The sequence below is a fragment of the Schistocerca nitens genome, chromosome 7 (assembly GCF_023898315.1).
Source record: "Schistocerca nitens isolate TAMUIC-IGC-003100 chromosome 7, iqSchNite1.1, whole genome shotgun sequence".
NCBI classification, from domain to species: Eukaryota; Metazoa; Arthropoda; class Insecta; order Orthoptera; family Acrididae; genus Schistocerca; species Schistocerca nitens.
In genome coordinates, this window is record NC_064620.1 from 276430367 (window position 1) to 276447923 (window position 17557).

The following is a 17557-nucleotide window of genomic DNA, read 5'->3' on the forward strand; positions in this document are numbered from 1 at the left end:
CTATCCGGTGAACAAAACCCATAAGCATCGCATCATGTCCACAGTCGTAAACGGACTATGCAAAGCGTCCAGCCCCAGTCCCATGTGCAAAACCTTGGTTTTATTCATGTTGACCCTGCTACCTGCCGCCACGTCGTATGCGGTAAGACCGGCGAACCACTTTACGTACCTCGTTCTCCGATCTGACGCTTATTTTAAGTCCTCTGCATATGCGTGACAAATGAAGGAACTCGCGCGCAGCCGGAGGTCCGTAAGGGCGCGTCGAAGAGTCTACATTAACCATTCGAGCGCTATTTCAAACTACACCACAGACAGAGGACATCCTTGCCTAACCCGGCTGTAGACAGGAATCGTGCTACTGACTCGAAGGAGCGTCCCTAAACCACAGGTCTCGCAACATTTCGCTGCGTTTTACTAGGATGCGCTGAAAAGTAATACCTCCGACTTCCTTATTCTGTTCTCAATATCTATATTACATGCATGCGAATTACTTGGTCGAATTTTCCGCTTCGCTGACCCAAGTTGCAGCCGTCTGCCTTTAGAGGGCGCTGATTCGTAGAGTGTAAGGCGCTGGCGTATAACGTAACTATGTCAGTGCGTCAGAAACGACGGGCTGTAATCGAGCTTTTGGCTGCAGAAAAAGTTCTCCTCCATATAGAACATCGTTTCCTTCAGCAGACCTTCACGAGCGCTGCAACATCTGCAACAATTCGACATCTTGGGTCACTCTCATCCATCATCATCCATACAATCCCGACGTGGCCCTATCAGACATTCATCTGTTTCCAAAACTTAAAGAACACGTTTGATAACTTCACTTTTGTAATGATGAAGCGGTGCAAACAGAGGTGAGGTTGTGGCTCCGTCAACAAAATCAAACATTCTAAAGTGGTGGTATCAACAAACAGGTATCTCGTTGGGAGAAATGTAAAGAGAAATAAGTATGTAAATCTGATGAACAAGGATTTAGAATGGTAATACAAATTTGTTTTATCTGAAAAGCTTTAATAGTGTTCAGATAAAAAAATTCGGAGGAATTATTTTTCAGCATGTTCACTTAATTTAGAATTTCTCTGCTGTTCGCTTCTGGTTTCAAGCAACTTTCTGTTGCGAATACTATCTAGCGATTATTACCTTCAGTAAGCGATATTAATTTCGAGACATTAGCATGTTCAATCCTGTAGTTTACTAATATCGCATTAATAGCACCTGGTTACGATCTGGGAGAATTAACGTTCTCAGAGTAACGTGACTAATAGGTCTACGAATTCGGCATGCAATTCATCACTGTCATTAGGGAGGCGTTTCTCTAACGTAAAGAAAAAAATGTGGACACTACGTGTACTTTGCTAACAGAGAAGGCGATTCCTTTGTTTATTACACGCCTAATATTTTGAGGGGAGAGGGGGGGGGCTACAATTACTATATCAATATCGGAGGATAATTTAGTATAATTTTCCATGTTTACAGTTTTTATGTTATTCTTATGTGTAATTAATGGATAGATTACAAATGAATGGGTGATTTATTCATAAACGTCCGCCAAGATCGTACATTAATACACTATTGACAATGACCAGTTTGGGTTTACTGCCATGATGCACCTGCGTGTACAAATTATGTGAAGGCGATAATTGTGTGAGAATGCTCCCAATGACCCGATAATGACAGTAAGAAGAAAACAGTCGTTGTGAATTCTGTAGTAATGTGCGATTAAGGTGCACATTCACGGACAAAGTATCCAGCATGATCGCGGAGTGGCCATTTCCGGCAGAGGGGGTGAAACTCCAGCCCCGGATCGAATAGCCCCGGCAGATTAACGAAGAGGGTCTGTGTGCCGGCCAGCCTGGATGTAATTTTCAGGCGATTTCTCGCAACCAGCTAGGTAAATACTGCGCTGGTTCCAACGTCCCGCCTCAGTTACATTCACGGACAAAGTATCCAGCAAGATCGCGGAGTGGCCATTTCCGGCAGAGGGGGAGAAACTCCAGCCCCGGATCGAATAGCCCCGGCAGATTAACGAAGAGGGTCTGTGTGCCGGCCAGCCTGGATGTAATTTTCAGGCGTTTTCTCGCAACCAACTAGGTAAATACTGCGCTGGTTCCAACGTCCCGCCTCAGTTACGCGCTGCGCAAACTTCTAAAAAACATTCTCATACTTCAGAAAGCCGTTACTCTAGACGCAGTTAGATAGGGTGAACAGTTTCTGTCCTGGGGGGAAGTGGCGGCTTTAGGAAGGGCATCACGTCACCACTTATCACCAACAATGCCAAAGAAAAAAAAAACAGGCCCACCCTGTAGGGGTACGACACAAACCGAAGAAGAAGAGAAGTTCGTTTGTACACTTTATGGTTACAGCTGATTGTTGTTGTTGTTTTCGTCGTCGTCTTCAATTCCAAGACTGGTTTGATGCAGCTCTCCATGTTATTTTATCTTGTACAAACCTCTTCATCTCCGAATTAGTACTGCAGCCTCGAACCTTCTGAATCTGCTTACTATATTCATCTATTCGTCGCCCGCTACCATTCTTATACCACACACGTCACTCCAATACTACACTGGTGATCCCTTGATGTCTCGGAACGAGTCCTGTAAACCGAGCCGTTCTTCTAGTCAGGTTGTGCCTCAAATTTCTTTTACCCCAGTTCTATTCAGAACTTCCTCGTTATTTATACGATCTACCCACCTGATCTTCAACATTCTTCTGTAGCTCCACATTTCAAAAACCTCTATTCTCTTCTTGTCTGAACTGTTTATCGTCAATGTTTCACTTTCATACTTGGCTACACGCCACGGACATAAGTTTAGAAAAGACTTTCTAATACTTAAATCTACTTTCGATGTTAACAAATTTCTCCTCTTCAGGAATGCTTTTCTTGCCATTGTCACTCTATGTTTTATATCCTCTCTACTTCTGCCTTCATCTGTTGTTTTGCTTCCAAAATAGCAAAACTCATCTACTACAGTTTCTTGTTTCCAAATCTAATTTCCTCAACATTACCCGGTTTAATTCGAGTAATTCCATTCTCCTTTCTGCTTTTCTTGATGTTATGTGCTCCATTCAAGACGGTGTCCATTCCGTTCAAATGCTTTCCCAGATCCACTGCTGTCTCTAAAAGAATTATAATGTCATCGGCATAATTGAAAGTTTTTATTTCTTCTCACTGAACTTAAATTTCTACTACAAATTTTTCTTTTGTTTTCTTTACTGTTTCCTCATTCTACAGATTGAATAATATGAGCGACAATCTATCGCCCTGTCTCAAATTCTTCTCAACTACTGTTTCCCCCTCTTGTCCCTCGACTCCCGTAACTGCTGTCTGCGTTTTGTACAAATTGCAAATATCCTTTCGCTCCCTGTATTTACCCTTGCTACCTTCAGAATTTCAGAAATGGAATTAGGATCAGAATTTCCTCACGCGTTGTTACATTTCTCCGCAAACAAAATTGAGTCTCCCCGACGTTATTCCGCGATACTCACACCTGCTAACAACTATATTCCTTGGAATTGGAGTTATTACATACTTCTTGAAGTCTGAGGATATTTCGCCTGTCTCATAAACCTTGCACAACAGATGGAAGAGTTTTGTCATGGCTTACTCTCCCAAGGCTGTCAACAGCTCTGAGCTCTATCAAATTCGTCTCGCAGTATCGTATCTCCCATACCATCTTCATCTACGTCGTCTTTCATTTTTATAGTACTGCTTTCAAGTTCGTCTACCTTGTATATGTACTCCTTCCACATCTCAGCTTTCCTTTCTTTGCATAGCACTGGTTTTCCATCTAAGCTCTTGATATTCATACAGGTCCTTCCCTTTTCTCCAAATGCCTCTTTAATTTTCATGAAGGCGATATCTATTTTTCCCCTACTGATATATATGCTTCTACATCTTCACATTGTCTCTAGCCATTCCTGCTTAGCCATTTGCGGTTCATTTCGATCTTATTTTTAGATTTTTGTATTCCCTTTTGCCTGTTTCAGTTGCTGCATTTTTACGTTTTCTCCTCTCATCAATTAAATTAAATATCTCTTACGTTCTCCAACGATTTCTACAAGGTCTCCATTTATCTATTTGATCCTTTGCCCCCATCACATTTTCATCTCAACTGATAATGGATAATTTTCTTACAAATATATCTAATGGGATATATGTAGACCTTTAATATAACCTATAGACCTCAGAAGTATCTTAATTGAATCAAATGTGGAATGCACTAGACATCGAAACGGTAGTGCCATTATCTTTAAGACACATTTGACCCTCGTTGGCGAGTAAAATATTATCTCACGAAGCCACACTCTGGGAGATCCTGTAGATTACGTGACTACGTGCAGCTGAAGATACGCGACTAATCCCTGACCCGGTTGTTGTCATCTTAGGTACTCCCAGACCTTCATATGGTAGTTTGGGGAAATTCTGTTTATCGCACACAAACCAAAGCTCAAATTTTTAACATTTTTATGCAGCGACAGCAACTGATATTGTTTATATAAGAATATACAGCCTACAGTTGCAGGTTAACTTTATCGTTTACCTAGGTTTCAACGTTAGTAATAACGTTTTCTTTAGAACCTGCAAAAAGTTACTATTATAATCTGCTATTAAATTATATTAGATATGGTCATCCTACAGGATGCAACGTGTAGTACTTACATAAAATATTATTTAAATGTTTGCCTAAAACAAGCCATGTCATAAGTCAACTTTATAAAACTTGATGCATCACCATAAGGTTTTGTCACTACTATTAAACAAGCTGTAGCAAATTCACTTTAAGCCCGTTGTATGGGCCTCGTCGTGTGACGAGAGACTGCGGACCGCGAGGGCTTCGCGGTCTGCCTCACAGATGGCGGCGCGCATGCGCGAGACGCATAGAATCAAACTCGTATTACGTACGCGTCAGATAACATTTTTGCTATGAATTAATGGCCGTGGCGTAATGTACTCCGACAGCGAAGTACAAATTTCTCGCCACACAGAACCTATTTCAGCTTATTCTTAAACCTGAATGATTCTGCTTTCAGATGTACTAGTGAATGCAGATCTTGAACATAATTTTATAGCTTGGGGTACCTGTACTAGCTTACTGAACAGGAAGGTGAACAAGACCCGAACAGAATGCATGAACTCGCATTGGGCGCTATCGGGGTTTCACCGTATAGCCCGTTAGGTTCTTCTTGGCTTCCCCATATTGATAAAGCCAAATGTCGGGATGTATCCTCCCTATATGGCAAGGTGAATATCCCTCCTCATCCTTCTGAAATCGGAACTTGCGTTCCGTCTAAAAATGACATCACCAGCTACTGGATGCTGAAGACTAGTCTTATTTTCATCCGAATCGAATGAGCGCGCCGAGTTAATTTTCATTAGTCCGATAAAGTAGCCTCAATGTCCGTCCTAAAAACACGATACACAAATCATTAAAATCAACACATAGACATTTATGCCCATGCTGTTCCTCCATTAGAGTAAATGACTGTGGCGTCAGGAAAGATGTGGCGCCACAAAGTTAAATACTTACATAAAAAATAATGTAACGGAGGATACAACTTAAAATGATGACATCTAACAACAACTAAAAATCTGCTCTTATTTAGCAGTTTTAAGCTTTCGCACCTTGCAATTTTAAAGATGCAGCAAATAGCTTATTCGGCCTTGTTTCTTACGACAAGGGGCGAACAAAAAGTTTCCATTTGGGGGCATTGCTGCAGCGTACATCCAACGTAGCGCGACTCCGATGTTGATTTATAAGAACAGACATATAGGAAACGGATTTTTAAAAAAATATTCAAATGTGTATGAAATGTTATGGGACTTAACTGCTAAGGTCATCAGTCCCTAAGCTTACACACTACTTAACCTAAATTATCCTAAGGTCTAACACACACACCCATGCCCGAGGGAGGACTCGAACCTCCGCCGGGACCAGCCACACAGTCCATGGCTGCAGCGCCTAAGACCACTCGGCTAATCCCGCGCGGCGAAACGGATTAGTATGACACTCGTGTCTTTTCGACATACGTGCGATAAACGCCGACGTTATTACCAAATGTGTCCAAGCAGGACCAATGTGCTACCGAAGGACAAATACCAGCAGACATCCGTCGGAGAATGGAGAATATGTATGCGGCAACAAGCCGTCAAAAACTACCGTTGCCAAACAGTGCACGACAAGGGATGCTGTTACGTCGCCATATCGCAAATTTCGTTAACCAGAATTTACGTCAACTCGAGTGGGAGACACTTGAGCACCCGCCCTATAGTGCTGATCTCTCCCCACCCTATTATCACACCTTCAATCTGTCAAAAAACCTTTGATGGACGACGGTTCCTGTAGGACGAGGATGGGCAGCATGCAGTTACGGAATTCTTCATGCAGCAGGTGCAGTTTATTACCAAGTTGATAAAAACTGGCGCATCGATGGAATGATTGCCTCAATGCACACGGTGATTTTGCCTCATTGTCATACCATTTTTGGATTGTATGGCTTCCAAAGAAAATTTTTGATCGGCCCGTATATTCCCAGCAAGTGGTATACGCTTCATAAAAGTACTTAAAACGACAGAATTGATATAAAATAATTCACACGCTTCAGATTATGTTTTACTACTGTATAAGCTGAGATAACGAGACTCCTACAGTATTTTCCAGTGAGTGTCTGCCGCTCTATGGGAACGACTAACCGTCTATAAATACGGTGTGCCATTTACGCGCATTATAGGAATCCCTTAATCTATCTCTGATGCGGAAATTGTACCCGAGCTTTGCATAATTGTCGGTTCAACTGCCTCTGATTTAAATATAGCTCGATTTAGTGATCAGGCCGTCACACGTGTCTGCTCTAATACTTCCGCTGCTTCTCTTTTCTCGCCTCCCGTCTGTTATGGAGCGTTTTAGATTCAATGGTTTAAATACACATATCTGTGAGCACGTGTGTGTGTGTGTGTGTGTGTGTGTGTGTGTGTGTGTGTGTGTGTCAGAGAGAGAGAAAGAGAGAAAGAGACAGAAAGACAGACAGAAAGGAAATCACATCACTGTGGCGACGTCCCTTGCCTTTTGAAGAGGCCATAGAACAGATGAATCACACTTTCGGCAAGTGTCCCAAACACGATTTTGAAGAAAAATAATCAATACATGCATGTACCATGTGTGTATAAACGCTCACAGAGATCTACACTTATTTAAATTTCCATCCCTATCATCAAATGACAAAACTGAAACAGACTCTTACATACACATAAAGCGGAAATATTTCAGAATGTGCATTATATGGAGGGAACACAACATTGAACCACAGTATCTGGGAGCTGGAATCTGTTAGCTCACGAACGATTTACGGCATATCAGAACTTGGAGATTTAGCTGCTATGAGGATATGTAAGATTTATGCTGGGAGAAAGCGAGAATACTAGAAATCTGGTCATTAGTTGTTCAGTTCTCTGTTTTCCAGAAAGGAGATCAAAACGACAGTAACAATTTTAGTGGGATAAGTTAACAGCTGCATGTAAAGCACGTGAATAAAACTTCAACTCTGAAGTTAAGGTCAATAGTCGAAACAATTGTAACTGAAGACCAGAGTGGATTCACATTGGACGGAGAACGTGATAACATATTTATTTCTAAGATACTCATAAATAAAATAAGAAAATTTAATAACGAGACACACATATATTTCATCCACTATGTTAAGATGTGTGACAGATGAAACTGGATAAACCTCTAGTAGGTATTACAAGAATATGGAACTACACGACACTTGATATAGGCCATACCAAGCTCATACAATGGAACGTAATTTATTATAAAAACTTGGAACAAAACAAGTAAGAAAGGCATTATAACTAACCAAGGAGTTAAAGAAGGTTGCAGTCCTTCTAGAATTTTGCTCAATTTATATATAAATGACATGAACAAAAAATGGAATGAGGAAACAGTAAACAACGAACGAATAAAACTAGACAAGGAGCATCTTATAAAAACATTATTGTAAGCTGACGGCCAGGCTGTATTAACCATTTCGCAAGAAGAAATACAAAGACTTATTTTTAAGTTACACGAAACTGGGGAAAATAACGATTTCAAAGTGTCTATAGAAACAAAGTAACGGCATCCCGAGGTAAACAATACGTGCGCTAAAATTAGTGATAGAGAACAAAGTTATCGAGCAAGTAACTGGGCTATGACATTTCTTTTGATAATGTTAAAGATATAAAGATCAATGAATGAAACACCACAAAGCACTAGCTGCTCCAGTGCTTTTCTACGGAGCTAAGGCTTGAATAGTAAACAACGTAAACAAATCGGACAGTGACGCCAGAAATGAAATTCCTCAGATCAGTTAAAGTTTGTAAATAAGAAGACAGTATAAGATAGGAAGGTATTAGGAATGAACTTAAGATATTTGCAGTAACAGAAAAAAACGCCACTTCGAAGCAGAAATGGAAGTAACATTTAGATAGAATGCGTTATGGCAGATATTCTAAAAACGTTCTGTAGTATAGACCCAAAGGGGTAAGGAATGTAGGACGACCCAAGATGCGCTGGACTCAAGACGCTGAAGGGGGAACCCGTTCCTCGAACACAATCCATGAAGGCAGAGCATGATGATCAAGATGACGAAGTTGGATTGGGGGGTGAGTGTGTCTATGTCTCAACAGTCGCAGATAGCGGAAGGGTGGAAGGAGTCTGAATTAAAAACAGTGTAAAAGAACATTTGTAACTAACAAATGTTATTTCCCATCAAATTTGCGAAGAATTTGTTTTTTCCATTTTAAAAAAATAAGAAAAAGAGAATGAAAGGAAACATGATCTAATATTTATCAGCGCTTGCTAACGTAAGGCCCTGTATGACGCCTCGCCATGACTGCCATTCCTTCGTTAAAAATTGTCTGACACTAGCAATCTACTTTGAGATGTCGGATGTACTGGAAAAAACTGCTGATATGATAGGATGAGATACTACAGTATAAGAGAAGTAATGAAGAACTCATTTCCCTCGGAATGAATATTGCCAAGGTCACAGGTGAACTAAGGATGACGAAAGACTCCTACTGTCAGTGATAGAGGACTTAGATGAAGATTTCTGGGTCTTCAGTGTTAGACAACAACCTCAGTTTCATTAAATTTTGGACTGGTCGAGTTTAAGCGCTTTTCTGTAGTCCACTGAGAAAGGCCTTTTGACGCCGGGTTCATTAGTTTGCTTGCAGAGTTCCCTAGAGTAAAGCCATGTCCTTGAAGTAGACTGAAAATGCGGTGGTCTCGTTGTATGCTTGCTTTGAGAACTTTACTGTCGATGTCTCAAGAATGATGAGACGCCCACAGTGGCATGTGAATCTGACGAGGTCGTATAGGATAACGCCTGTTTTAAGTAATGTTTTGTATTTCTGTTGCTAGTACTGACATTTCTCATAGTTCCGCTTTACCAATGCTAGAAGGTTCATTAGGAACCAATTGTAGGCTTGCGTGGCCGTTGTACCATCTATAATATCCTTCAGGGTACGTGACCTCATTGTCAATACGTAAAATTCTCTGACTCTTCGGCCGCTGTTGTAAATGGCTTTCCTCAGGGCGTTTTGCTGACCACATACAGAGGAAGACCACTTACAAAAGACCATTTGCAACAGTGGCCGGAGCGTCGGAGAATTTTACATATTGACAATGCAGTCACGTACGCTACAGAATATTGACATTTTAAGCAGAATGTCAAATGTTCCTCGTTTGAATTGCAGATCCGCATGCTGTTATTTTGAGTGGAGGCGACAGTGAATTCAGTTGTTAAGTTTACACTACACAATACATGCTTCTTGAAGCAATTGCGTGATGGCTTCTTTGTGAGACGTCTGTGAAATGGTATTCGAAAAGAGTAGATACGGAATGGTGAGCCGTCAGTTTGGGCGAGAAAATCATGTCGGAGCGTTCTGTTGTACCTCAAACTGCAGTTTCCACTTCCGCTCTCGTGACGGGGCTGTATTCGAAAGAGGAAATGAATGACAGAATGAAACGATGTCATTGCTGATGGAGGAAGAAACCCGTATTTACTGGGAAAGATTTTTAATGGTTGGTTAGTTGGTATAAAAGAGAGGGGGAAGTGACCAAACTGCTAGGTCATCGGTCCCTTATTCCGAGTAAAACAATGCCACAAGGGTGAGAAAAAAACAAACGCAACTCACAACACAAAACGAAAAGAAAAATCACAAGAATGACGGAAGGGCAACAAACACTTAAATGGACAAAAGGGGACAGTAAAACCACAGAGACGCAAGAAACACAGGGAAGAGATTAAAACACGAAAGCAGATTACCACGGCTGGCTGACCATAAGAATAAAAAGAAGCCAGTCAGCCACTCTGCAACACATTAAAACCTCCACCCTGAAAGCTCTAGGATGGAGGACACGCACAAAGGACATGTGCTAAAATTTAAATCAAATGATAAAATCCACCCTCACGAATAAAACGTAAAACTAAATCAGCCGATGAGGCGTTGTCAGATAAAATTAGCGGCAACGAGGCCGCTAACCTAAGATTTCGTCGCAGGGCAGTCAAAGTAGGACACTGTACCAGAATATGGGCCACTGTCAACAGGGCGCCGCACCCACACTGAGGCGGGTCTTCACGGCAAAGTAGTTAGCCGTGGGTCGCCCAAGCGTGGCCAATGCGGAGCCGGCAGAGAACCACAGAATCCCTACGAGAGGCCCGAATGGAGGACTTCCACACATTCGTAGTCTCCATAATGGCACGTAGTTTGTTGTGCGTACTGAGATTATGCAATTCCGTCTCCCAAAGCTGAAAAACCTTGCAGCGTAATAATGATCGCAGGTACCCTCCAGAAGCGGTTTCAGTGTAGCCTGTTTCGCCAGCCTGTCGGCAAGTTCATTTCCTGGGATTTCGACATGGCCTGGGGTCCACACAAACACCACGGAACGACCGGACGGTTCCACGGCACCGGGACTCCGGATGATCGCTACCCAAGGATGGCGAGGGTATCACTGGTCGATAGCTTGTAAGCTGCTCAAGGAGTCAGTACACAAGAGAAATGACTCGGCAGGGCTATGAGCGGATGTGCTCAATAGCACGAGGTATGGCCGCCAGTTCTGCAGTGAAAACACTGCATCCATCTGGCAAGGAGTGCTGTACAATATGTCCTTCACGAACATACGCAAAGCCAACGTGACCATCAACCACCGAGCCGTCAGTGTAAACCACTTCATGGCGCCGGTATATGTCGAGAATCGAGAGGAAGTTACAGAGGAAAGCCGCAGGGTTAACGGAGTCCTTAGGGCCATGTGAAAGGTCCAGGCGAAGCATTGGCCTAGGTTTATACCATGGAGGTGTACGTGAATGGGCCTCGAGGAGAGATGGTAAAGGTACGGACTCCAGTTCAGAGAAAATGGAGCGGACGCGAACCGCAATCGTGAGCCCTGACCTGGCACGCCGATGCTAGAAATGAACCGCCGTGGGTGGGAAAAGGAGACGGTAATTCGGAAGCACAGTTGAACTACATATGTGTGCAACATAACTGGCGAGCAGTTGTACACGTTGGATCTGCAATGGAGGGACTCCAGCCTCCACTAGGGCACTGGTCACCGGATTCGTTCCACAAGCTCCCGTCTCTAGGCGAACGCCGCAATGATGCACTGAATAGAGTAAACGCAACGCTGAGGGCGCCGCCGAGCCGTAAACCGGACTCCCATAGTCAAGGCGTGATTGAACAAGAGCTCTGTAGAGCTGCAGCAGCGTAGAGCAACCTGCATCCCAGTTGGTATTGCTCAGGCAGCGGAGGGCATTGAGGTGCTGCCAGCACTTCCGCTTAAGCTGACGAAGGTGAGGTAACCAAGCCAATCAGGCGTCGAAAACCAGCCCTCGTAATCGATATGTCTCAACTACAGTGAGTGGTTCGTCATTATGTAAAGTTCTGGTTCCGGATGAACGGTACGACGCCGACAGAAGTGCATGACACACGACTTCGCAGCTGAAAACTGGAAGCCGTGGGATAGAACCCATGACTGCGCCTCGTAAATGGCTCCCTGTAAGCGCCGCTCATCAACACCAGTACTGGAGGAGCAATACGAAATGCAGAAGTCATTCGCATACAGAGAAGGTGAGACCAACGGCCTTACAGCTATTGCTAAGCCGATAATAGCCAATAAAAATAGAGACACAGTCAATACGGAGACCTGCGGAACGCCATTCTCCTGAATACGGGGGAACTATGAAAGGCACCAACTTGGACACGGAAAGTACGGAGCGAGAGGAAGTTTTGGATAAAAATCGGTAGCAGGCCCTGGAGACCCCACTCATAAAATGTGGCAAGAATATGATGTTGCCAGGTCGTATCGTACGCTTTTCGTTAGTAAAAAAAGAGGGCAACCGTTGTTGGCGTCTGGAAAAGTCTGTTCGGATGGCAGACTAGAGGGACACAAGATTATCAGTGGTAGAGCGACCATGGTGGAAGTCGCTCTGACATGGAGCCAGTAGGCCATATGACTCCAGGACCCAACCCAAATGCTGGCACACCGTACGTTCCAGCAGCTTACAAAGAACGTTTGTGAGGCTGAAGGGCCGATACCTATCCACATAAATCGGGTTCTTACCGAGTTTGAGCACCGAAATGATGGTGCTCTGCCACCATTGCGATGGAAAGACGCCATCGCACCAGATTTGGTTGAAGATGACGAGGAGATGTCGCTTGAAGTCAGACGAAAGTTGTTTAATCATCTGACTGTGGATACGATCCGGCCCAGGAGCTGTGTCAGAGCAATGTGCAAGGGCGCTGAGGAGCTTCCACTCTGTAAATGGGGCGTTATAGGGTTCACTGTGGCGTGTAGTGAACGAGGGGAAATTCCTTTCCATCTGCCGTTTGAGGGTGCGAAAGGCTGGGGGGTAATTCTCCGACGCAGAAGCTCGAGCATAGTGCTCAGAAAAGTGCTCGGCAGTCGCGTTTGCGTCGGTGCGTAATACGCCATGCATGTTAAAGCCAGGAATACCTTTTGGGATCTGGTATCCAAAAAGACGTCTGATGTTCGTTCAGACTTGGGAAGGTGACGTATGGCACCCAATGGTTGACACGTACCTCTCCCAACACTCTTGTTTCCGTCGTTTTATAAGCTGGCGAACGGAGCCGCTTAAAGGCCATTTGGTGCCCTAGGGCAGGGTGCTGCTTATGTCGCTGTAGAGCTCGCCGACGCTCTTTAATTGCCTCAGCGACTTTCGGCGACCACAAAGGGACTTTCTCTAAGGAAAACCCTAAAAACGAGGGATCGCGTTTTCCGCCGCAGAAACGATCGTTGTAGTGACCTGCTCAAGCACAACATCGATGGCACCATGTGGGGGAGATTCAACGGTGACAGCAGAGGTGAAGGCTACCCAGTCTGCCTTGTTTAAAGCCTATCTGGGTAGGCGTCTATGGGCATGACGCCGGGGTAGTGACAGGAAGATGGGCAAATGCTCACTACTTCACATGTCGTCATGAGCTCTCCAGTGGATAGATAAGAGAAGGTCAGGACTGCAGACCGAGAGATCAATGGCCGAATATGTGCCTTGTGCCACACTGAAATGTGTGGGGGCACCTGTATGTAAGGGGCAGGGGTCGAGGTGGGACAGTAAATTTTCGACATCTCTACCTCAGCCAGTAAGCACAGTGCCACCCCACAAGGGGTTATCGGCGTTAAAATATCCCAAAAGTAGGAAAGGTTTAGGGAGTTGATCAATAAGTGTAGCCAACACATTCATGGGTACTGCACCATCTGGACAGAGATGGACATTGCAGACAGTTATTTCCTGTGTCGTCTGTATTGTGACAGCTACAGCTTCAAGAGGAGTTTGAAGGGACACAGGATCACTACATACCGAGTTCAGACATAGACGCAAACTCCACCTGACCCTCTATTATATTCGCTATGTGATATCCCCTGTAACCACGAAGGGCAGGAGTCCGCATCGCTTGGAACCAGGTTTCCTGGAGGGCAATGCCGAAAACAGGTGTAAAGCTTAACAGTTGCTGTAGCTCAACAAGATGATGGAAAAAAGCCGCCACAATTCCACTGGAGGATGACATGGTTGTGAGACTGGGAAGGAATGAAACACTCAGTGAGGTAGTCTACGAATCAGAGTCACCTGCTGCCACAGGATGAGTATCTGTGCAATCAACATTCACTGTGTCTGAGGGCCCAGCGAGATCTAGGTCCTCAGCGGACGCCAGAATCGCCACTTCATCCTCAGATGCAGAGCTTATAGGTATCCACAGTGTGGCTGCCACCACAGTGCCTTGGTTCTTGGGGATCTTTTTCTTTTTCGGTTTACCTCGCTGCTCCTTAGGTTTTTTCAGCTAGGAGGGCTTCACTGATCCAGTCTCGGGGACTGAGGAGGACCATGAAGCCCTATGACCAGCTACTGTGGTTGCTTCAGCCACAGGTGGGTGTCAGCTTTACCACTGGTAGGAACCTGGGAAGGGAGTGACCTAAGGGCCCCTTCCCAGTGAGAAGATCTGAAGAGGAGGTATGCTTCTCCAGCTGAAAAGTGGGGACTGGTGTCCCCTATGGCCCTATGGTTGGGAGGTGTTGCTCCCAAAGCAGGTGGTGCAGGAGCAACAGGGAGGGAAGTTCCCCCCCCCCCCACCACCACCACCACCACCACCACCATCAAGGGGGCAGCTGTAGTCTGGAAGCTCTGAGAGCCAACTGTATGCAGCAGAGCAGAAGATGATATAACCGTTGTCATAGCGGCAGTTTATAATTTCTCTTAGCCTCAGTGTAGGTCAGTCAGTACAGGGTCTTGTATTCCATTATTTTCCTTTCTTTCTGGAGAATCCTGCAGTCTGGCGACAAGGCGAATGGTACTCTCTGCAGTTGACTCAGATGGGAGGTGGGGAACATGGAGTATTGGGATGTGAAAGACGTCCTCAATCTCGACAGGTGACACTGAAAGTACAGCGGGAAGACACATGACCGAACTTCCAGTACTTAAAGCACTGCATAGGGGAGGGGGGCGGGGGGGCGAGGGATATATAGCTTCACATCACAGTGGTAGACCATCACCTTGACCTTCTCGGGTAATGTGTCACCCTGCAAAGCCAAGATGAAGGCACCAGTGGCAACTTTATTATCCCTCAGACCCCGATGGATGCGCCATTCGAAATGAACTCCTCGTCAGTCTAAGTTGGCGCGCAGCTCGTGCCCAGACTGCAAAAGAAGGTCCCTGTGGAACGTAATACCCTGGACCATATTTAAGCTCTTATGGTGCATGATGGTAACAGAAACATCCTCCAGCTTGTCACAAGTCAGTACTGCCTGTGACTGGGCAGAGGATACTGTTTCTATCAAGACTGACCCTGACCGCATTTTGGAAAAGCCCTCCACCTCCCCATACTTGTTCTCTACATGCTCCACAAAAAAAAACTGAGTCTTCATGGACATGAAAGATTCCCCATCGAGTCTCGCACATATGAGGTACCGGGGAGAAAAAGCTTCGCTGCCATCCTCAGTCTGACGTTCCTCCCATGGTGTGGCCAAGGAGGAGAACGATTTGGGGTCGTACTTCCTAACATTGAAGGTAGATCTTGACTGATTACAGACTGCTGGTGGTAGACCACCAGCAAGATGATGTACTACACTTCATCGCGTGTCATCCACCCTGATGCCACCCTCTCTGACCAGAGGCCCTCCCCATGGGCGTCACCTAGCTGCAACAATGGCCACCTGGCAGGACAGCCATTTCCGGGGGTCCCGATGGCCCAGGGGGATGGGCATCTACTCCTTGGCATATGTGGGGAGTTAAGGGCGCAGGCATCAACAGAGCGATCTCTGTGTTGTCAGGGGGCTACAACCAACAGTGTACATGGCGGCCCCACCTCAATGGACTGACTACCATGCCAGATATCAGGTGCAACCAAGTAAACAAGTCCATTATCAACGTCAGCGAAGAAAACGATACTGCAAAGTTGATGGAAAAATACTCACCCAGAAAGGTGACCTCGACCAACAGTTGGAGAATGAGCAGAAGTGCAGATCCACATCGAAGAAGGGTGCGAGAGGTCTCAGCGCATGATGGGCACGATGTACCGTGTAAGGCGCCCTTCCCCAGTTGGCTCGCTCTTCGGGAAAATTTTGAAAAATGGAGGTCAAACCTTACAGGGGACCATCACATAAGGACCGAAACGTGTGAGACTCCTTTTAGTCGCCTCTTACGGCATGCAGGGATACCTCGGGTCTATTCTTACTTCCAGACCTGCAGGGGAGGATTTTAAATGTCTTGCATCATCGACCAGTTCGAAAAAAGAAAAAAATGGATAGGAAGCCATACAGACAGAGAATATAATAGCTTCCAGTTTAATGAAAAAGCTTAATTTTACAAAAAACGCAACTTGATGTGAGTTCTGAGGTTTTGAAGAAATTATGTCTTCAGAACAACTAATGAGGAAAAAATTATTGAGGAAGGGCTCAGTTCTACAATTTCAAATCAAGTCCAGCTGGTAGGAGATACACTAGGTTCGCTTCTGAGATTGTGCAACTGATTACTGAAGGATCTCGTTCATTACGTCGAATGTATCCTCCCTTTTGGCCTGGTTGAGATGGAGTTTTGTTTGGAATATCACGAAAACGAACAGTTTTATACGGATCCTTCTGTTTGGAACGGACTCTTCCCTCTTGCTTTACTCTCTCGCAACCAAGAATGTCTATTTGACGCGCTTCCCTTATAGAACAGAAGTTTGACTTATTGCGATACATCCTCTCGCAACACGTTTCGCTGCTGTGACCAATAACGAACTTGCCTCGTTGAACTGTGACCGAGGCTGTTTCGCGTAGTGTAAATGTATCTTGGCAGAAGCACATTGTTCCTGAAAGAAGTGAATGTGAGTAACAGCAGGCCTCTTGTGTATACCAGCAACAACTGCATCCTTCGTAGCAGAGTTGGTCTCGACTGGCATTAGAAGCGAGACGTGAGCGCTTGGCGAATGTTTTGGCGCGTGCGGCAGACTCACCGACGACGAGCATGTCGCCGTGCTCCGAGACGGTCCTGAAGGCGGGCGCCTCCCCGGACACCTCGCAGCGGTAGCGGCCGGACGCCTCCAGGTCCACGTTGTGCAGAGTCACCTGGCTGGCGTTGGACCGCGACCTCTGCGCACGCCAACCACACACTTACGGTAAACGCTGCCGCAGGCAAAAAACTTAACACAGTTTACACAAATATATAACTCTAGACATCGCAGAATTGTAATCTGATAAAAAGTATCGAGACACCTCTTATGGGCATAAACATGGGGGTGCCCACTCTTCGCCTTTACAACTGCTTGAGTTCTGCTGGGGATACTGTCAATGAGATGTCTGAATATCTGTGCAGGAATGGTAGGCCTTTCTTCCTTAAGAGCCGAAGTTAGTGATGATACTGATGTTGCTCGCTGTGGTCTGGAGCGAGGTCGACATTCTGACTCATACCAAAGGTGATCTTATATATCTAATAATTAATTTTTCCGCAAGACATTTATGTACAATAATGATGGAAGCCGAAGAAATTAATTAAAATTTGTGTCACAGCCAGGACTCGAATCCTCATCTTCTTC

At 45.0% G+C, this 17557-nt stretch overlaps 1 protein-coding gene across 1 annotated transcript in view; it reads right to left on the minus strand.

The window, feature by feature from the left end:
• LOC126195571 (uncharacterized) overlaps positions 1-17557 on the minus strand; it is a 313541-nt gene that overhangs the window by 251287 nt on the left and 44697 nt on the right. Inside the window, exon 2 of the mRNA XM_049934197.1 lies at positions 16979-17114. Within this exon, the coding sequence (XP_049790154.1) occupies positions 16979-17114 (136 nt within the window). The remainder of the gene's footprint in view (positions 1-16978; positions 17115-17557) is intronic.